At 33.3% G+C, this 18118-nt stretch overlaps 4 protein-coding genes across 7 annotated transcripts; 3 read left to right on the forward strand and 1 right to left on the reverse strand.

Annotated features, from left to right (window-relative positions):
- The first annotated feature begins 2009 nt into the window (after positions 1-2009).
- LOC108346220 (proteinaceous RNase P 1, chloroplastic/mitochondrial) lies at positions 2010-6042 on the forward strand. 4 transcript variants are annotated; one of them, XM_017585236.2, is made up of 8 exons: positions 2010-2109; positions 2341-3505; positions 3600-3689; positions 3788-3969; positions 4054-4174; positions 4423-4494; positions 4638-4767; positions 5637-6042. In XM_017585236.2, exons 1-8 carry the CDS (start codon positions 2099-2101, stop codon positions 5876-5878), a joined length of 2013 nt encoding a protein of 670 aa, XP_017440725.1. In that variant the 5' UTR covers positions 2010-2098; the 3' UTR covers positions 5879-6042. The 4 variants fall into 4 exon arrangements, with proteins under 4 accessions (XP_017440725.1, XP_017440724.1, XP_017440723.1 ...); XM_017585235.2 differs by adding an exon at positions 5112-5172 and having other exon boundaries at positions 2010-3505; positions 5637-5775; XM_017585234.2 differs by having other exon boundaries at positions 2010-3505.
- A 970-nt stretch (positions 6043-7012) lies between these two features.
- On the forward strand, positions 7013-9092 carry LOC108347217 (probable protein ABIL5). The gene is made up of 8 exons (XM_017586380.2): positions 7013-7283; positions 7372-7454; positions 7921-8068; positions 8142-8241; positions 8335-8377; positions 8463-8620; positions 8721-8785; positions 8919-9092. The coding sequence occupies exons 1-8, from the start codon at positions 7209-7211 to the stop codon at positions 9003-9005; spliced, it is 759 nt and encodes a 252-aa protein (XP_017441869.1). The 5' UTR covers positions 7013-7208; the 3' UTR covers positions 9006-9092.
- A 3515-nt stretch (positions 9093-12607) lies between these two features.
- On the forward strand, positions 12608-16029 carry LOC108346558 (uncharacterized). Its single transcript, XM_017585628.2, has 4 exons — positions 12608-12677; positions 12768-14467; positions 14558-14678; positions 15285-16029. Exons 2-4 carry the CDS (start codon positions 12785-12787, stop codon positions 15911-15913), a joined length of 2433 nt encoding a protein of 810 aa, XP_017441117.1. The 5' UTR covers positions 12608-12677; positions 12768-12784; the 3' UTR covers positions 15914-16029.
- A 23-nt stretch (positions 16030-16052) lies between these two features.
- On the reverse strand, positions 16053-17025 carry LOC108347180 (dynein light chain 1, cytoplasmic). The gene is made up of 2 exons (XM_017586338.2): positions 16635-17025; positions 16053-16498 (listed from the first exon to the last, which is right to left on the reverse strand). The coding sequence occupies exons 1-2, from the start codon at positions 16770-16772 to the stop codon at positions 16355-16357; spliced, it is 282 nt and encodes a 93-aa protein (XP_017441827.1). The 5' UTR covers positions 16773-17025; the 3' UTR covers positions 16053-16354.
- Between the last annotated feature and the right edge of the window lie 1093 nt (positions 17026-18118).

The raw sequence follows: 18118 nt of genomic DNA on the forward strand, positions 1-18118 counted from the left end.
ATGCCTAATATAGTTGAATGATTTCCAATAATGGTTTGGTTTGATTTTTCCAAAATAAAAATTGCTTATTTAGTCGATATCTGAGTTTAACACTAGTTTTCCACTTCTATATTAATGTTTCTGTATAACCATTGGTATGGCCAAGAACTAGAGTCTCTGGTGAGTGGCTTTGGAACTTGATTTAACTCTGCAGTTTAGAATTTGTTTCCATCAAGAGGAACTCCTTCCAACTACGACCATGTGCAGCAAAATACTTTTGTGCTTGGAAGTACAACTCTAAATTTGACAAATTTCACAAGTTTTAAAACACAATTACTGTTTTTCTAGATAATCTTGGGAGAGCTCGAGTTTAACTAGTGTCAATGAATTTGAGCTTTTGATTAACTTCATTAATTGCGGCGGTTCAACTTTATTAAAGTTTTCCTCATGTATGTTTTATATAATGAATGGTTATTTTGGTTTACTTATATTTGAAGTAAATATAACTATAAAATTATAGTTGGCAACTTTGAAGAATACTTATTTCTTGAGAACAAAACTATCAATATTCGAATTGAATTCTATAGCTATTTATATTACAATCTATAGCTATTTTGATATATTTTGGTTTTAAATTTTAAAATTTGATTTTTTTAATTCAATTATATTAAAAAATTTTAATGTCTTAAGCATGTTTTTTAGTTGACATTAAAGGAAGAATATGTTGAATGGTGTAGATAATTTATATTAATATGAAATGTGTTTGATAAAAAAAAATAACGTAAGGAATTAAAATTATTACATTTATTTATTTTTAAAATTTAAAAATTAAAATATATTAAAATTTTAAATAATATATCAAAATTTGGATAATGACGATTTTTATGTTTAAACTTCGTTGATAAAAGAACTTTTGTCATTTGATGGATTATCAAAAAGTACAAATCTTTTTATTATTTGATTACTTTGTTTCATGCCATAACAAATGAAATTGTTTTATGACATTACAAAATCTTGACATTTATGTTTTATCATCTCATGGTATAATTGGTTCTTTATCAAATGAAATATGTTTTGACAATCACTAAACACTGTAACTTCCTAGTCACTTATATTAAGAATACAAATAAGACTTAAATTTATAAAGTTTCCTTTTTATTGTTGTTGACAGACCAACAATGAACTCTTGCACACAAAAAGATCTACTTCCAAGATGAAGATGTAATCATTCAAGAACATAATGCAATCATGATCATCAACAATGCTAGTACCATGGCTATCATTTATTCCTCTTATAATTCGTAGTCATGTAGTGACACTTAAGCAATAAGCATTCAAATAGAATTATATTTCTCAATAGTAAAAAAAAATCTTCATCAAAGGAAATACATTTTTTTTATAAATCCTTTTGCAATGTCCTTTATTCTTTTTGGCCTATCTTTAGTTAATATATACTCAAACCATGTTGTTGTGATTTGTCTTGTATCTCTTTTAGTTTTTATGCAAGAGTTTTACTTTCAAATTCCACCTTTTTACAAATACCATAAAATTCAACTTTATTTTCACTTGTAATTTTAGGTTAATTGTAGTTGTTTCATCAAAATGTATGTTTTTACTAGTGAAAGAGTTTTAATTCTTTAGAGTTATGCTTAATGTATTTATTGTATCTTGACTCCAAACTTTTTTTCTAAACATGATCATACACTTAAAATTGAATACTTTAGTTAAAAAAATTGACAACATTTTCTCTATAATCTTACACTCGATGTAACATGTGATATTGACTATTTTTATAACATTCTTACTTTTATATAACTAAATTATTTATTTATTTATATTTTAAATATAAAAGTGAATATTAGAATTTCTTGATGTATTAAGATAAAGTTTGAATATATATATATATATATATATATATATATATATATATATATATATATATATATATATATATATATATATATATATATATATATATATATATATATATATATATATAAAGACGTAATCTAATGAAGTAAAAATCTCATTTGAGCAGATTTGTATATGAAAGAAAAAACATATAATATCTTGGAGTGAGGGTGAAGAGTTATCGGAGAGAGCACAGACGAAGTGACAGATGGTGGTGAGGTAGGTGATGGCTCCCTTTGCCCTTTATTTCAACACTCTGCAATTTCGACAATCTCTCACTTTATCGTACTCTAAGCCTAACCTTTGTCGTCTCTATCAACCTCGCCCTTCAAACAACATCGTCACTTTCATTTCCATCAAAAGAAAACAAACTGCAACTCGATACTCTTATCTCAATTCTCTACCTGAAACCGCTTCATGGTTTGCTAAGACAGCTCCTTTCGCTTTCAGAGACTGCAGGGGGTCTTTGGAAGCAAAAGCTACCATCAGTGGCAGCAGTTGCACGGTTACCGAGAAAGTGGAAAAGAAGATGAGGAAGAGGAAACTGGATAGGGATAGCCCGCAAGTGAAGTTGAAGAATGCTTTGGACATGTGTTCTAAAAGAGGTGATGTTATGGAGGCGTTGTCCTTATATGACTCTGCAATCTCAGAGGGTGTCAAACTGGGGCAGCACCATTACACTGTGTTGTTGTATCTGTGTTCTTCTGCGGCTGTCGGTGTTGTTCGACCGGCTAAAAGTGGAAGTGGTGCTAGAACTCTCAACGCACTTGTTTCCTCTGACGGACTTCTGAATGAGGGGTTGAGTGGACCAATGGACACAAATGACTCATCTTTGGAGTTGGATTGCAATGCTGAATTAAATTCTGATTTGAATTCCACTCGGAAAGATGGGGTTTTTCTGGTGAGTGAGGAAGACAAAAGATATGCACTGCAGAGAGGGTTTGAGGTGTATGAGAATATGTGTGTGGGTAAGGTTCAAATGAATGAGGCTGCGCTGACGGCTGTGGCTCGAATGGCCATGTCCGTGGGTGATGGTGACATGGCTTTTGAGATGGTGAGACAGATGAATGACTTGGGGATAAGTCCTAGGTTAAGGTCTTACGGTCCTGCTTTATCAACATTTTGCAATAATGGGGAGATAGATAAGGCATTTGCTGTTGAAAAGCACATGCTTGAGCATGGTGTTTACCCTGAAGAGCCTGAGTTGGAGGCTCTCTTGAGGGTGAGCATAGGAGCTGGAAATAGTGACAGGGTTTATTACGTGTTGCACAAATTAAGAAGTAGTGTGAGGAAAGTATCTCAGGCCACTGCGTCTTTGATTGTTGATTGGTTTAAGAGCAAGCAGGCTTCAAGAGTTGGGAAGAGAAAATGGGATAGGAGATTGATAACGGAAGCAATAGAAAATAATGGTGGAGGCTGGCATGGGCAGGGTTGGTTGGGTAAGGGGAAATGGGAAGTTGCTCATACAACCATTGGAAAGGATGGAGTGTGTAACTGCTGTGGACTGCAGTTGACCACTATTGATCTCGATCCTATTGAAACTGAACATTTTGCCAATTCAGTTGCATCTATGGCCATGATGAGAGAAAAAGGATCAAACTTCCAGAAATTTCAGGTAAGAAACTATCATAATTTGTATTTGATCTAATCTAATTAATGTTGTAGATTGATGATGTTGCAATTGGAATATATGAAAATGTGCATTGCAGAAATGGCTTGACTACTATGGACCTTTTGAAGCGGTGGTAGATGCTGCAAATGTTGGCCTTTTTGGCCAAAGTAGGTTCATGCCACACAAGGCAAGTTACTGAGTGTGGAAAATACTCTTATCTTTTCTTCCCTGTTTGTTGTTCTTGTTATGGTTATTAATTATTTTCTTTTGAGATGAAAACTTTAGATCAATGCTGTTGCCAACGAAATGCGCCAAAGGCTCCCTTCAAAGAAGTTTCCACTTATTATTTTGCATAATAAGCGTATCAAGGGAGACAAAATGGATGAACCAGTCAACAGGGCATTAATTGATAAGTGGAAGAGTGCTGATGCACTCTATGCAACACCTTCTGGATCAAATGATGACTGGTAAGAACAAATGTTATTAACATTTTTGTTATTTGTTTCTACTGGATAGGCATGTCGTGCTGCATTTACTGACCTGTGTTTCAGGTACTGGTTGTATGCAACTATAAAATTTAAATGCTTACTTGTTACCAACGATGAGATGAGAGATCATCTATTTCAACTTTTGGGAAATGACTTTTTCCCCAAATGGAAAGAAAGGCATCAGGTAATGCCCTTTGGAAAGAAGTGTTTTCTATTAGATCTTTGTTTTTATTGTCATACTGATTTTATATATCTGATGAAATAATGTTTTAGTCATGGTAATTGGTTAAATCATATATAGACAAATACATCTGCAATTTAAGGTTTAAATCATTGGTAATAAGGTTTTGTCTTGAATTTACATTCCCTTTCTTTGATTATGTGCAATTTAAGCCCATCGTAACATTGGAATCCCTGTCTACCAAATTTAAGGTACGCTTCAGTTTTTCTGGTGGTGGTAGTCCAGTGTTTCACATGCCCCCTCCTTGTTCTGTTGTAATTCAGGTAAGCTCTTACCCTGTTCGAAAAGCAGCAGAGCATGAACACAGATTAAGTTATATTTGTCTGTATCTAAATTTGAAACAATAAAGATGTGAAGAAAAGAAAGAAAGAAAGAAGGAAACATAACATGGCAATTGTGGTAACAGGAATCAGAGGAAGGCCACTGGCATATTCCAATTGAAACAGAACTTGATTATGAATCAGAAAGAAGATGGTTGTGCATTACCCGTGCTAAACTAGACATGGTTTGTAAAGATTCTTCCGCATCATTTAAAGGTAATTGATGGCGCACTCACTAAGGACTCTATCTGGTTTGCACTTACATGGCTGCTTTTACAACTTATTGTCTTAATTACTCTTGTTTCAATGAAATTAAGGTATTCTTTATGATAGTAGAAAGTATTTGTCAAAAATAAAATTTTAAGCAGTAGTAGCGACAACAAATTCATTACCAAAATACATGGTATATAGTAGAAATTCAAACTTCCCTACAGGTGTTTTAAACCCATACGTTGTTGCTTCTTGTATTAACTCTTCATTACATATGCTACCCAAGTTCATCTGGACTGATATAAACTCAGCTAGCTTGTTTTCTGTGACGATGAACATTGGGATTTCAGATGGTCAAAGGTTAGGGTTGGAAATGCAAGAACTTGTTACTCGCTAAATATATGGTCAAAGGTGAAAACACTAATTTGAATTTATTTGTTCTTTCTTTATGCAATGGTTCATGTAACATTCATGATCTTCTATATATACTTATCTAGGTCCCTTTTGTTATTCACTTTTCTTTTGACATGTAGAGTCACTTCTCCACTCAATTAAATAGCATAGGCTTTTGAATTGTACTAATAAAAATAGAAAATTCATTTCATTACCTCAAAAGAAAAAGAAAAGGATTTACAAGGTCATACATGGCACAGGGAGTTCGGTGTTTCGAACATAATTATTAGTAACTTTAAAAATCTAAGGGTAGCTCAAGCACAATGATCTAACTCTTTTAGTCCTCATCATTTAGTCTGATAAACATGTCTGTTACAGCTCCAATGTTTGCCATCGTTATTTATTGCCAATTATAAAGCTTTTTCCTTTTAATCAACTTAATGTTATGCTAATCTCCTCCTCGTTTTCTTCCCTTTCGTTAGACTCTAGACACTTGCAAAAAGGAGAACGTGCAAGATCAACTACTAAAAATGCGTCTGAAAAGGAATCACAACGTCAGAATCTTTTCAACCACGAAGAAAAAAGGGAAACGTCTCAGGAATTGTATAAAAGTGTTGGAGATAATTTTTTAGGACCCGTATCCTCGGATAATAATAACTCTATATTGTCTGACATTGAAGCTGCAGAATCGATTGGTGGTTGTACCATTGATTTTCAGATATAGAGTTGCCATTGTCGTGTTGATTATCTTGAGCTATGCACTAGAAATTATCATAGTGGTTTGATGTGAAGCTCCAATATAGTTTTATATTGCCGGGAGAAATACAAAGGATGATATGTAGTTCTAAATTATTATCTAGAATTAACTTCTGCATTCAAAACGTTGAATTGTTGCTCACACATGGGACAAGATACTATTTCGTGATTATTTAACCGTCATCACATAGGACAAGATACTATCCACAGTTGATAGTTAATGGACAGAACAGCAAATTTCAATTAAACAGTTCTTTGTCATGTTAACGAATCATAATTAAATCAAATTTGAACAGCAGAAGGCATCTGCATGTTGCATACCATACTGAAGATACAAAAAAAAGTCACAGGTAATCAAGTTGGTTACTAAATTTGTATCTTCAGCACTTTTGTGACTGTGTGACGTTGATGTTCAAATATCCTTGCTTTACCAAACCACCTTTTCCATCTTGCTACCCGGTACTTCGTATGTGTCTGTATCATGGTTGGTTATTTTGTTTCCTTCTTCCTCATCTTCACCCAAATCTTCCATTTTTGACGTTGTTTTGTAATAATAACTCACCCAATTAAGGCTTCCTTAGAGGGGATCATTCTAAATCTCACAAGGTTGATCGAATAAAATAAGATTGTGTATCTAACAGGTTCCTTTTTGTTCTAAAAGAATGTGAGGTGAAAGGCTTTAACTATGCGTAAGCAATTATGATTATTTTAATTAAAAGTTCACATGATATACATCCTACGTATACATACATGCGATGTCAAATGAAACACCACATGTGCTAAGCTGTTTAAGCCTCCAGCCAAATAAGCCCTCCAACAAGTCACGTGCCTTTCAAAATATAAATATAAATATTATTAGCAACGACATATATCATATACGAGAGTGAGTGACTTGTTCTTATCAGAAAACTCAAGATGACAATCTCACTGAGTAATTATAAGCCACTGTTTGTTGCATGATTGACAATATTTAAAGAAATGACATCCCAGTAGGGCCTGTTATTGCACTATACTGTGAGTCATTACTTTGAGGTTTTAATTAATTAGATGCCCATCATGGTAAAAAACAGAATATCACGGGACTGAAACTGTTTATTTGTCATCATGCTCTATAATGTGTGTGCTGGCTGGTCATGGGCTGCAGAATCTGTTTTTTAGGAGCCTTGTTTGCTTCATCATATCACAAGCCTCCAAAAGCCAGATTACATAAATCCTCTTATAATTACTTGCTGAGCCTCATTCAGAAAAGTGAGCATTATATTAGATCCTAAGTTTACAAGCATTAAGCTTGTAGCAATATGATGGAGTTGAATGTCAGGTCTATAGCTGATGCTGAGGTAGAAGAAACCATGCGCTTTGACAAGTCTCTTCAGGTTCACATCTAGACTCTACAATACTTTATATGTTAGTTATACTTTTAAGTTCAATCTTTTGTTCATGAATATGGCGTTTGCATTGCAGGAGCTGAGGGAACTAAGGTCTCAACTACACAAAGCAGCTGAATACTGTGAAACAGCTTTCTCTAAGAGTGAAGAGAATAATGAGTGAGTGCTCTAAACTCACCATGCTCTAAGCCTAGAGTTAGCTTTCATTTTTCCAGTTTGATTGTCTTAAAAATCTAGCTTTCGTAGTTGTTTTTGTGTCTAAATGGATTCAGATGTGTTTGAAAGAGTACATAAGCTTGAAACTGAAGAAACAGAAACTTGTACGAGACCTTTGAAAAAACTTAGGATGTGTCTAAATGTGGAGTGAGTGACGTACTCAAAATCTCAAATTGTACGAGACTGAAATACTGTGTGTATAAATATAAATGGAAATGAATTACAATTCTCACTACTAATAATTGTGGTTGGTTGGGATGATTTAGTTGCTGTTTTAAGAGGTTACGTATTAAAACCAGTTTAGTAGTTCCTGCTATGTTGCTTGTGTTTTCTCATTCATATTAAATATAGTTTGTTTGGTTGGTGCATATGTTGACGCGTGACAAACTGGTATTGGAAAATGTTGCAGTGTGGTGGACGACACAAAAGAGTACATCTGCAAGAGCATAGTCACTGTCATTGATCATCTTGGAAACGTATCTTCCAATCTCGATGGCCTTATTTCTCACACTAATGCATTTTCTGAAGCCGAGTTACGAATCCAATGCCTTCAACAAGTTAGTATTACTTCACACAAATCACTCCCTTATTTAAAATTATCTAACCAAGTTTGTATTTGTTTCTTGATAGAGACTTCTCTCGTGTCAACAATATGCTCGCAAATTGGCCGTCTCAAAAATGCAATGCAATGAGAATTCGCTGAGATTTCATTCGCGTTATTTATCACCATGTAAAACAAATATTCCCTTCACTCCAAATCAATCACATTGTTGTACCATCACAAATTCTTTTCATTTATGGTATTGATTTTTATGATCTGCAGCACCTTCCCTTGTTGAGAGATCAAGCAGTAAGAAAGTAACAAGGTAATTAATACTTCTCCATTGGTAGTTAACTTGAAACTGAAATATATGTTAGCTAATATGTGACTTTTTCATCAATCAAATGAAGAGATTCCGAAAGTGAAGCTCCTTTGAAGTTAGATGATAAACATTTACCAGAGACATACGAGGATTTGCCACTCTTTATGTACACCCATAAGCCTCCAGTTGATCAGAATTTGAAGCCAACCACAGGCACACTTAACAGCCACAATAATTTGGCCATGGGTAGGTACTATGTAGAACAGTATTAAATATCGTTATCTCTAATTTTGGGGTTTCATCTCTAACATTTTGTTCTTAAACATTTTCCTGCTTTAAACAATAGTGGCACCAATTAAGGATGGTTTGTCCTTCTTATCGAAAGTTCCAAATCCTAAATTCCATTTCCAAGTAAGTGTGTCCTCTGTACTATACAAAAAATTTACATTTTTAAGACTATTTTACCTTTATACTTGTGTAATGTAAAAGTTTACTATAGTCCTATTTCTTTTTTTTTTATCTGTGCATGTTTTTGTATATGCAGAGTACACAGAAGGTTGGACGCCACAGAAGATCACTGCATGGTAGTGACATCTTATGGCTCTTCAGGCGTTCAAAACGAGTCCAGTGAAAAACCAAGAACCTATTCATGTGCAAATCTTCACTCTTCACAGAGTTTATAATGTTTTACCAATACAAGAAAATATTTGTATTTCAAGCACAGTGAAAGTTTATCTTTTTTTCGTAAGATAAAGGTTTTCTTAAATCTAAGATTTAGAGTTAGAGCATCTGACAGTGTATAAATGCTGATCTAACTCAATTTCCGAAATAAAAATGCTGAGGGCAACTACCTAAAAACTGGTCTCAAGTGCGACCAAAATGAAAGGAGCTGAAAATAAAGTGGATGAGGATTTTAGTTATGATCTTAGACGAGAGTGAGTGTAATATATCATCATAATTTTACTTGTTTAAGTGAGAGAGTGAACATTCAGCAAGTGTTTGACTCAAAATGTACAAGTTATTTACCTATTTTTTTTGTGTATTCAGTGTTTCCTCTCTAGCCTCACTAATATAGTATATCAATTTAATATACTCAATCAAAATACTATCAAAATTCAACATGTGTACAATTCTTGCACTGTATCCGTACACACTTGTATAAAGACATGATACAACGTCAACAAATTCAGAACCCAACATAGAAAGAACAAAGGACATAGTCGATCTACCCAACCACTCCCTCTAATAATTACTCATTACTCTTTTTGTGGGAATGATTTTAATTTCACTATTCTAAATAAAAAATGAAATCTATAAAAATTATCTTTAATCACTTATTCTCAAAACCGTCTTAAAAAACAAAAATTTTACCTGTTAATTTTATTTATATTTATTGAGTTTGTTTAAATAATTCATTAATACATATTAAAGTATCAATTATTAATACATATTAAAGTGATACTTAAACATAGGACTTCCACAGTCAAATTGGAACATCAACTATAGCCTACTTCATCTTATTCTACACAATACACTGTCTTTTAAGAGTAATTTGTTCCTTTTCTTTTTATTAAAATTCTAAAGCAACATAACTTTTTGTTTAAGGAAAAAAATTATAATAATTAACTTATTTAAAATTATATATATATCATTGATTTTGTTTTCAGTGATAAATATAGGTGGGATTAAGTCCCTGAAATTCAAACTAATTGAATACCGAAAAATTTGATGATTAAGCGGTAGAGTTGAACAGATATAAAAAAGAAAATGGAAATGCCCCCACAAAGATTGGTTCAAAAGAACAATTCTTATTTATATCTAGAAATTTTATTGGTAGAGTGAAAATAGTACGGAGAAAAAATAAATATGAGAAAAATAAATAGATAATAATGTTTTGGGAGAAGGAAAACCAGGAAATCATGAAAATGTGATTTGTTAGTTAGTTTTACTCTATTATTTTATCTATTTTCATTTTTTATATTTTTTCAATGTAAGTTTGACAAGATAAGAAAAATTTGAAAGGGTACGTAATTACAAAAAATAGAGCAAAAATTTGTATGTTTGATTTTAAATTTCGTAAAATAAAAATAAATAAATAAATAATATTTTAATAATATGTTTTTATACAATTTAATATATATACATTTTTTATTAATTGCTGAAGAAGTATTGCTTTTGTTCTGTATTTACAATAGTAATTAATTATTTGTTTTCATGATAGTTGTTTAAGACTTTTTTTTATGTAAACCAAGAAAAACGTTTAATCTTGTTTAGTATAATTACTATGACTATATGTTTCAGTTTTTATTTTATTTTATATGTTTCAGTTTTTTATTTTAATATATTACTATGAATAATTACTTTTTCGATGTTATAAAAATTAATTTTGTTCTCACTTCAAATTATTTGAATTAAGAATATGACTAGAACAAAATTATGTTATTTTGAAATTTAAAAAAGTGACTGATAAAAATTAATATTTTATTAAATAACTGAAATTTAAAAAGAAACAAACTCAACTCAACGCAATTCTTAATTGAAAAATACAATACTATATATATATATATATATATATATATATATATATATATATATATATATATATATATATATATATATATATATATATATATATATAGTAGACTCTATTAAGTAAACTAAGCTACCTCAACCCGATGTAACTGTTTCCGTTTTCTAAAAAAAGTTAAACATTATTATGTTGAAATACACGACTAATTATTTAAATTTAATATTCAATTAACTTAGTTTTGTCAAAAGAAAACGTAAAAGGATGTAAACAATTGATTGTATCATTATTATAAATTTCAACATCTCAGATTATACTAACGTCTTAAATTTCATTAATGATTTGTCATGATAAAAATTAAACTTCACTAAATATAAATCAATTATTTCATTTTGAATAAAGGCAAGTTAAGCTTTTCATTATTATTTTTTCCTCTGTCCGTTTGTTCTTCTTTTCATCAGTGCCTAGCAGATCCGTAAATCAAACATTCTTATTTCCATTCATTTTTATGTTCGTTTTGATCTCTTTCCCACTTGTTTTTCTTTGAAATGCCGCGACAATGGAAGTTTTTTACACTAATTAAAGTTGACTCGGCTCAACCCTTTCGTCATGCGAGCGAGAAAGCAACAATCTTTACGTATATCAAATCATTGATTAGCCAAATGAATCACAATTAAGTGAGGAAATATGATGGGAGTGTTGAATCTCCACAGCCCACATGAAAAGTAAACACATCCTTTTATGATCATTCATTGCAGAAGTCTTGCATAGAAAAGAAAAAGGGAATCAGTACTAATGTTTTGAACTGATTTTTGTGGCTTCACCAACTAGAGTGCAGTGCCTGTTTCCACTTTCCATTCAGTGTGTAACTGACACATTTATGTTTCCTTGTACTCTGCAACATGTCTACGACCAAAACCATTATCTCTCATTTATTGCATTCATAATCTTTAATTGATCCCAATAAATAAAGCGAGTAAGCAACTGTACTCCACCTATTCAGCTCATAACTGTGTTTTGGAAAGTAATGCAAACACTTTCGTTTTGTTAAAAATATGTATCCATCCATCATACACGTGTGTTACCCCTATGAGTCTCTACTATAGGACTGGTTCCTCATTCGCATACCAACACATCTTTTGATGTTTTCAGCACTTTCTTCCTCGTCTTCGTTATGCGATCTTGTATGTTCTGCTGATTCTGACATCTCTGCTTTGCACGACATCGTTTGGGATTGATGTCAAGAAAAGGGTACGTATGCATGAAACCGTGACTCCCTTTTTGCGCTTTTGAGCTTTATGTTGTGTTTTTGGGAAAAAAAGAATATTTTAAGGAAATCAAGAAAAATAGAGTTTGTGTTTTCTCTGAGAAATCTTCATCGGGCGATACCATTTTCTTTCGCCCTTCAATTATTGTTTTTTAATAAAATTTATGTACTATATCCCTTATGAGTTCAGTGGTGATTAACTCACTGATCAACTCTCTCTGTCCACAAATGGTTACTACGAGAATAAAGTAGGATATATATATGTGTGTGTGTGTGTGTGCAATAGCTTAGTCTACAGTTCAATCTTAAATGTTACGATACGGACATGTTTTTCTTTTCTTTTCCTTTGCTGATGTTTCTTTGATGTGTGTTCATGTTGGATGACATTGGGGACTGATTATTTAAGTGGATATTTGAATGCTTAATTGCATATGTTTCAGTAGGACAAAGTGACAAACAGGTATGATGTGTCCGCTATAAAACAGTGAAATTCAAGGGGACTATACCATGTAAGTATATATGCTGTAAAAAATTATTAGAATTGTTGAGTGTTTTAGAATATAAACAAATTCAGTCTGTTGATGAAATTTGTGTGACAGAAAACAAGGACTAAGTCATGTATAGATCATTTCTGAAATGTGATGATCCAAAAGGAGTTGTAGGATGTGGGACAATCAGGAAATACAGAACTCGTTCTCACAAAGGGAAGGACAAGACAAAAATGCAGAAGACAAGTGATATAATGGAAACATCCTTGATCAACAAGAGATACAAGGAGGAGAAGAAGGTCGCCAAAGAATGCGATGGAAATCTCGTTGGTCCATCATCTTTGCAGCTCACAAAGGTCTCCGAAGAGGATCATAGCTTGACCAATATGCTAGATTCATGGTCTAGAGATATTATATGTGAAGGAAAGTCCGAAGATATAGCAAAAGGTATTTTAAAAGGGGCTCTTGGTCTGCAAGATTCTCTAAGCATGCTTCGCAAGTTGCAAGAAGAGGCCGCACAACATACAGCTCCTTTTGGGAGAAAACAGACTGAGAAATCAGAAAGAGACAGAATTGATGGAAACAAGATTGGTATAAGGCAGGCTAATCCATTAGGAGAACAAAGTAATACAAAGGGGTTTCAAAGATCACAGCTTTCTGCTGGTGGTTCTTCAAGTAACTGCAAAGAGGAACTAAAGAAGGTGATTAAGGAGAGTTTGGTTAGGCAAAATATGTTTCCAAAGACCTCTGACGGATTTAATTCAGGTTCAGAAACTTTTCATATAAGCACAAGCCAATGTTTTGGGGTCAAGAATGACAGCCTTTCTGATCCTTCTTTATCAGTAATAGCTTCAAGGATTGAAAAAGGACCTAGCCTAGTTTTCAAGCTGATGGGTTTAGAAGAAGGCCCCTCAAAATCATTTCCAGCTGCTAAGCAAAAACTAGTGGGTGGTGAGATAGATAAGTCAAAGATCAGAAACAATGATTCTTCTACGGCTGAGAAGGTTAATCCAGAACTAAAAGTCGTGAGGGAAACTCTTGAGACTACGCATTTCAAAGGTATTTTTAAGGAGAATTTTGTCAAAGATTCTAAGCTTCATGTGCATCATCATTTCAATGACACCAGTTCCAAGCAGTTTGTTGATTTATCTCACATTTCATCTACGGAACCTCAATGTACAATTTACCAACAATCAGAAAAAAGTGCCTATATTCCAGTTCTTCCAAAGGAGTTGACAAAACTGAGAAGAGAAATACTCTCTTCCAAAACTATCAAACATAGAAAAGGTTCCAGTTCCACCAACATGGGAAAAGAAATGGAAAAAGGTATTAGGAAACGGCTTAAGAAAGAGGGAGGACCAAAATTTCTCAAAGAGGTTACTAAAGTGGATGCAAAAGGAAACAGTCCTGTTGAAGAATATGCGGGTAAGGTAAAACTGTATTGTCACATTGGTCACACATCACATGTAAATGAGACAATTGATAGAAAATGGAAGGTACGGCCCATTAGCAGAAAACAGACAGAAAAGGATATCTCACAACCAACAATTGTGGCAGAACATCAGTACAAACGAGAAATCCCCTCCACAAAATTGAGGAAGCTGAAAAGTGGATCCAGAATCGACAAGAATGAGATTTCTTGCCTAAAGAGTAGAGGTTCAAACAACATCTCCACTAAAAAAACTACGAATTCCAAGGACGTTAAAGTTGAGAATAAAAAAGTTAATTCCGTGGTAGATTCCTTAACAGGTAGAAAGAATCAAATGAAAAAACAAAGCCCTGTTGCTGAGCCAGAACTGGCTAATCTAACTGTAAGTTTGCCTTTTATTCTGTGCTTATATATTAACCAGATAATGAAGTGAGATTTCCAATGAGTCTGAATTTACAATTCTTATGCATAGGTTGCACAAACCAGGCAGATAGAAAAGAAGAAAAATTACCCCGAGATTAGAATCTCAACTAGACTAGAAGATGAGCTCCTGATGGTGTGTGAAGCAGATGCCTTCATAAATAAGATTGGAGGTAAGTTTTTCAAGCTATTCCTGCTGGCAGAATTGAAATGAAACTAAAAATGCATTTTTTATGGATGCATCGTATGTGTGTTTATGCTTATCAAATATATGGAAGTAGAATGCCTTGCCTTCTTAATTTCTTGAACAATACAGAAACAAGTTACTATATTTTCTAATTTATGATAAAAACCAAAAGTTGTACTGCTACCATGGATCTTGTTGGGTTTTTCAAGGGTAGACACCAGCTTACTAATTTTTTAACTTTTAACTCACCTTGAATTCTTGGTAGATTTCTGCAGGGACTTTTTTTTTGCCTCTTTCTAGTTGTCTTGGTCCGTCTCTATCAAAATAATTATTGGAAGTTTCCTTGCTTACGGAAGAAATTGTGTCCAAAAAAGAGCATTCCTTCATCTATATTTTATTGGATGATCAATATTTCTAACCTATAAAGTTATGTCGGAAATAATAGTTCTACTATCACAACTTAATTCAGTCATTGCTTTGTATTATGTTATCCTAAGCTTACACCTATGAATAAATCAAGAACTTCATCACATAACATGCATTTTCATTCCGTGTCTTTGTGTAACTTATTTGTCTCGTTTTGACACCACAGAAAAATGCAAGATGAGGAAGAGTTCTTCAGGCGATGAGGTCATTACGCTGCTCAAATCTGAACATAGAAATGATGATATCAATGCTTATAGCATCGACGGTGACAGAGAAGGGACAGAGCTGAAACATTTTCTTCTAACGAGTCCATCATTCATAGGACATGCAAAGAAGCTCTTCAATCTTGATGTGGATCGTCACAACACCCTAGAAAAGGATGAAACCATTTACAGCATTACAAACATGAGGCTTTACTTGGATTGCGCTTACGAACTGACAGAACGTAAGAGTCTTCAAGACTCCGAAGTCGTTCGTTCTCTCTTGCTGGCATGTGGGGGAAACTCAAGATTACGCATCTCCTTATGCAAGTTGGTGGAAGAAATCTGTGATGGCATTGAGAATCTGAAATTTTACAGAGAAGATTATGATTGTAGAGAGGAAGATTTTGCATACAATGACACCTTTGCAATGATGGAGAAAGACATGAAGTGCAAGCGAGAGATAAATGGAATGTGGGAAACTGGTTGGAGAACAGGCTTTTGTGCAGACGAGGCTCAACTGGTTGTCAATAAAATAGAGAGCCTGCTTATAAGTGGATTAATTGAGGACCTTGTGATCAATTTATTAGCTTAATTAAATATTTACTCAAATAATTCGGAAAAATTATTGTCTAATTTTAGTACCTTTTTCCTTTCACAAACTTTTCATTTCTCTTTATATTCTTATTTGCTAAATATACGGACACTCGTTCAAAACATAAGCACTCTCCCACAAATAATAAAGCTGAGACAGTTTTATTTCTGTTTGTTTTACATAAAGCAGAGACAGCATTTTAATCATAGTTGGAGCGATACATGCATTTACATAGGAGAATCCAGAGTGATCGAAATGGTCGATTTGAGAGGCCAGATGATGGAGACATGTCATGAGTCATCCATACATAGTTTGTTCCATGCTCTCGCATCTCAAATATTCTGCTACTGCATGGAACCATAACCAGATGAAGAATCAAAAACCTATTCCTTCTCTCATAACCAAACCCAGGATTCTATCTCAGATTGTACATAGCATAAATCAAGAAGATGTCCCCTTAAAGATAAGAAAATTAAGAGTCTCCAGAGCAAAATAGATGAAAGTCCCCGATGAATGGGTGAAATAGCACCCAAAATTCGATCCCACCACGCATTGCCATCCATTCCCATACACACTATCAAATTCCTGAAAATCAAACGCACAAACAAATAATCAATACAAAATAACACAACATCCCACGGAACAAAAACTAGTCTTGAGATATAAAATGATTGGAGAAGAGAAAATATGAGAAACGGAAAGAAAGATGAAAGAGAGGCACCTTCTTGATATGGGCAGCAACAGAAATGCAATCAGAAACATCGTAGAGATCAAGGGCATGAGAAGCAGCGGCCATGGCATGGATCTGCATCTTGGGTGACATGTCTGTTTCTTTCACCAAAGCTTTGCCTTCCAACATCCTTAATTGAGTGATGATGGTTCTTCTCGGTTGTTCTTCTTTGTAACAGGGTTTTTGTAGTGTAACAATCTGTGACCTATGGCTGAGATTGTGGCAGCAGAACAGAAGAATGAAGAAGGCCCAGTTCCAACTTAATCCAGCTTTGGTTCCAACAGCATTGCTGATTTGAGTGATCTTATTATTGATGGGCTGACACTACTTCAAAACATACACGTATCCTTACACCACCTTTATTTTCACCTATCTCTTGTCTCCATCTGCTCCTCTCTCTCTCTCTCTCCAACAAAAATACAAAAAAATGTCTGCAAAAGAAAAAAAAAAAGCTCTCTTTTATGTCATTCAAACTGCAATTTTATTTCATTCCACAGTTTATAATTGTAGCAGTCTATCTGGTTCCACCTTGAGAACACATAACCCTCTTAAAAATGGGGCAAGTGAAAGCTGTTACTACCTGTTAATGAATTTGTAGAAATTTTCCGAGAATTGATGCAAGTCTAAATGTACTATGAGTTGTTTTTACAAATTAATAAAAGAATATTGATATCTACTATTTGGTAAATAACTGCTTATTTGGAAAAATATTTGTTCAAGTGTGTATTATGAAAAAAAAAACTTTATAATGGTTAAAAATCAATTTCATAAAAACTTGTGTTTGGAAAAAATATATGCATTGAATATTTCTAAGTTGGAAATGTCAAATGGTAGGCTGGGTTAACCTACATGTCTGCGCTTCTTGTTCCAACGATAAAAAAATAAAAACAAAAATCCTACCATAAGCAATATTAAATTAAGCAAATTAATATTATCTTTAAATTATTGAAATCTCATTTCCGTAGATGCTTTACTCGATTCATTAATACGCTCTTACTTAAAGATGTTCTTAGGCAAAAACGATTACCAATATAAAATTCATTTTCAATACTTTTTGTTTTATAAACTTATGCGTCGAACTTTGTGCAACCACGATTGAAAATAATTAGGAGATAATGTAATTAGGATGAATTAGTGAAGATTAGGAGGAATCTTCCCACTAAAATCCAAACTAATTTTAATCATTGTGGTTGATGTAAGTAATTGGCATTAGGTAATCTCTTTGTCACTGTGGGAAATTCAACCATGACGGTTTTGGCAAAAGATGGTTGTCAAATGGATCAGTCCAAACATGCTTTCACACAATGCTATGTTTTGGTTTAAACATTCATTTCACATTCACAATGCATGGAACAAAAACAAAGAATTAGTCAACCGCTTATTACTCTTTCTATTGTTTGACCAACAAAGACTACAGAACTTCTTACCTCACAATTAAAAAAATGTCCAAATTTATTTACCAGGTTCCATGGAAC

Source organism: Vigna angularis, chromosome 1 (genome assembly GCF_016808095.1).
Source record: "Vigna angularis cultivar LongXiaoDou No.4 chromosome 1, ASM1680809v1, whole genome shotgun sequence".
In the NCBI taxonomy this organism is placed as follows: Eukaryota; Viridiplantae; Streptophyta; class Magnoliopsida; order Fabales; family Fabaceae; genus Vigna; species Vigna angularis.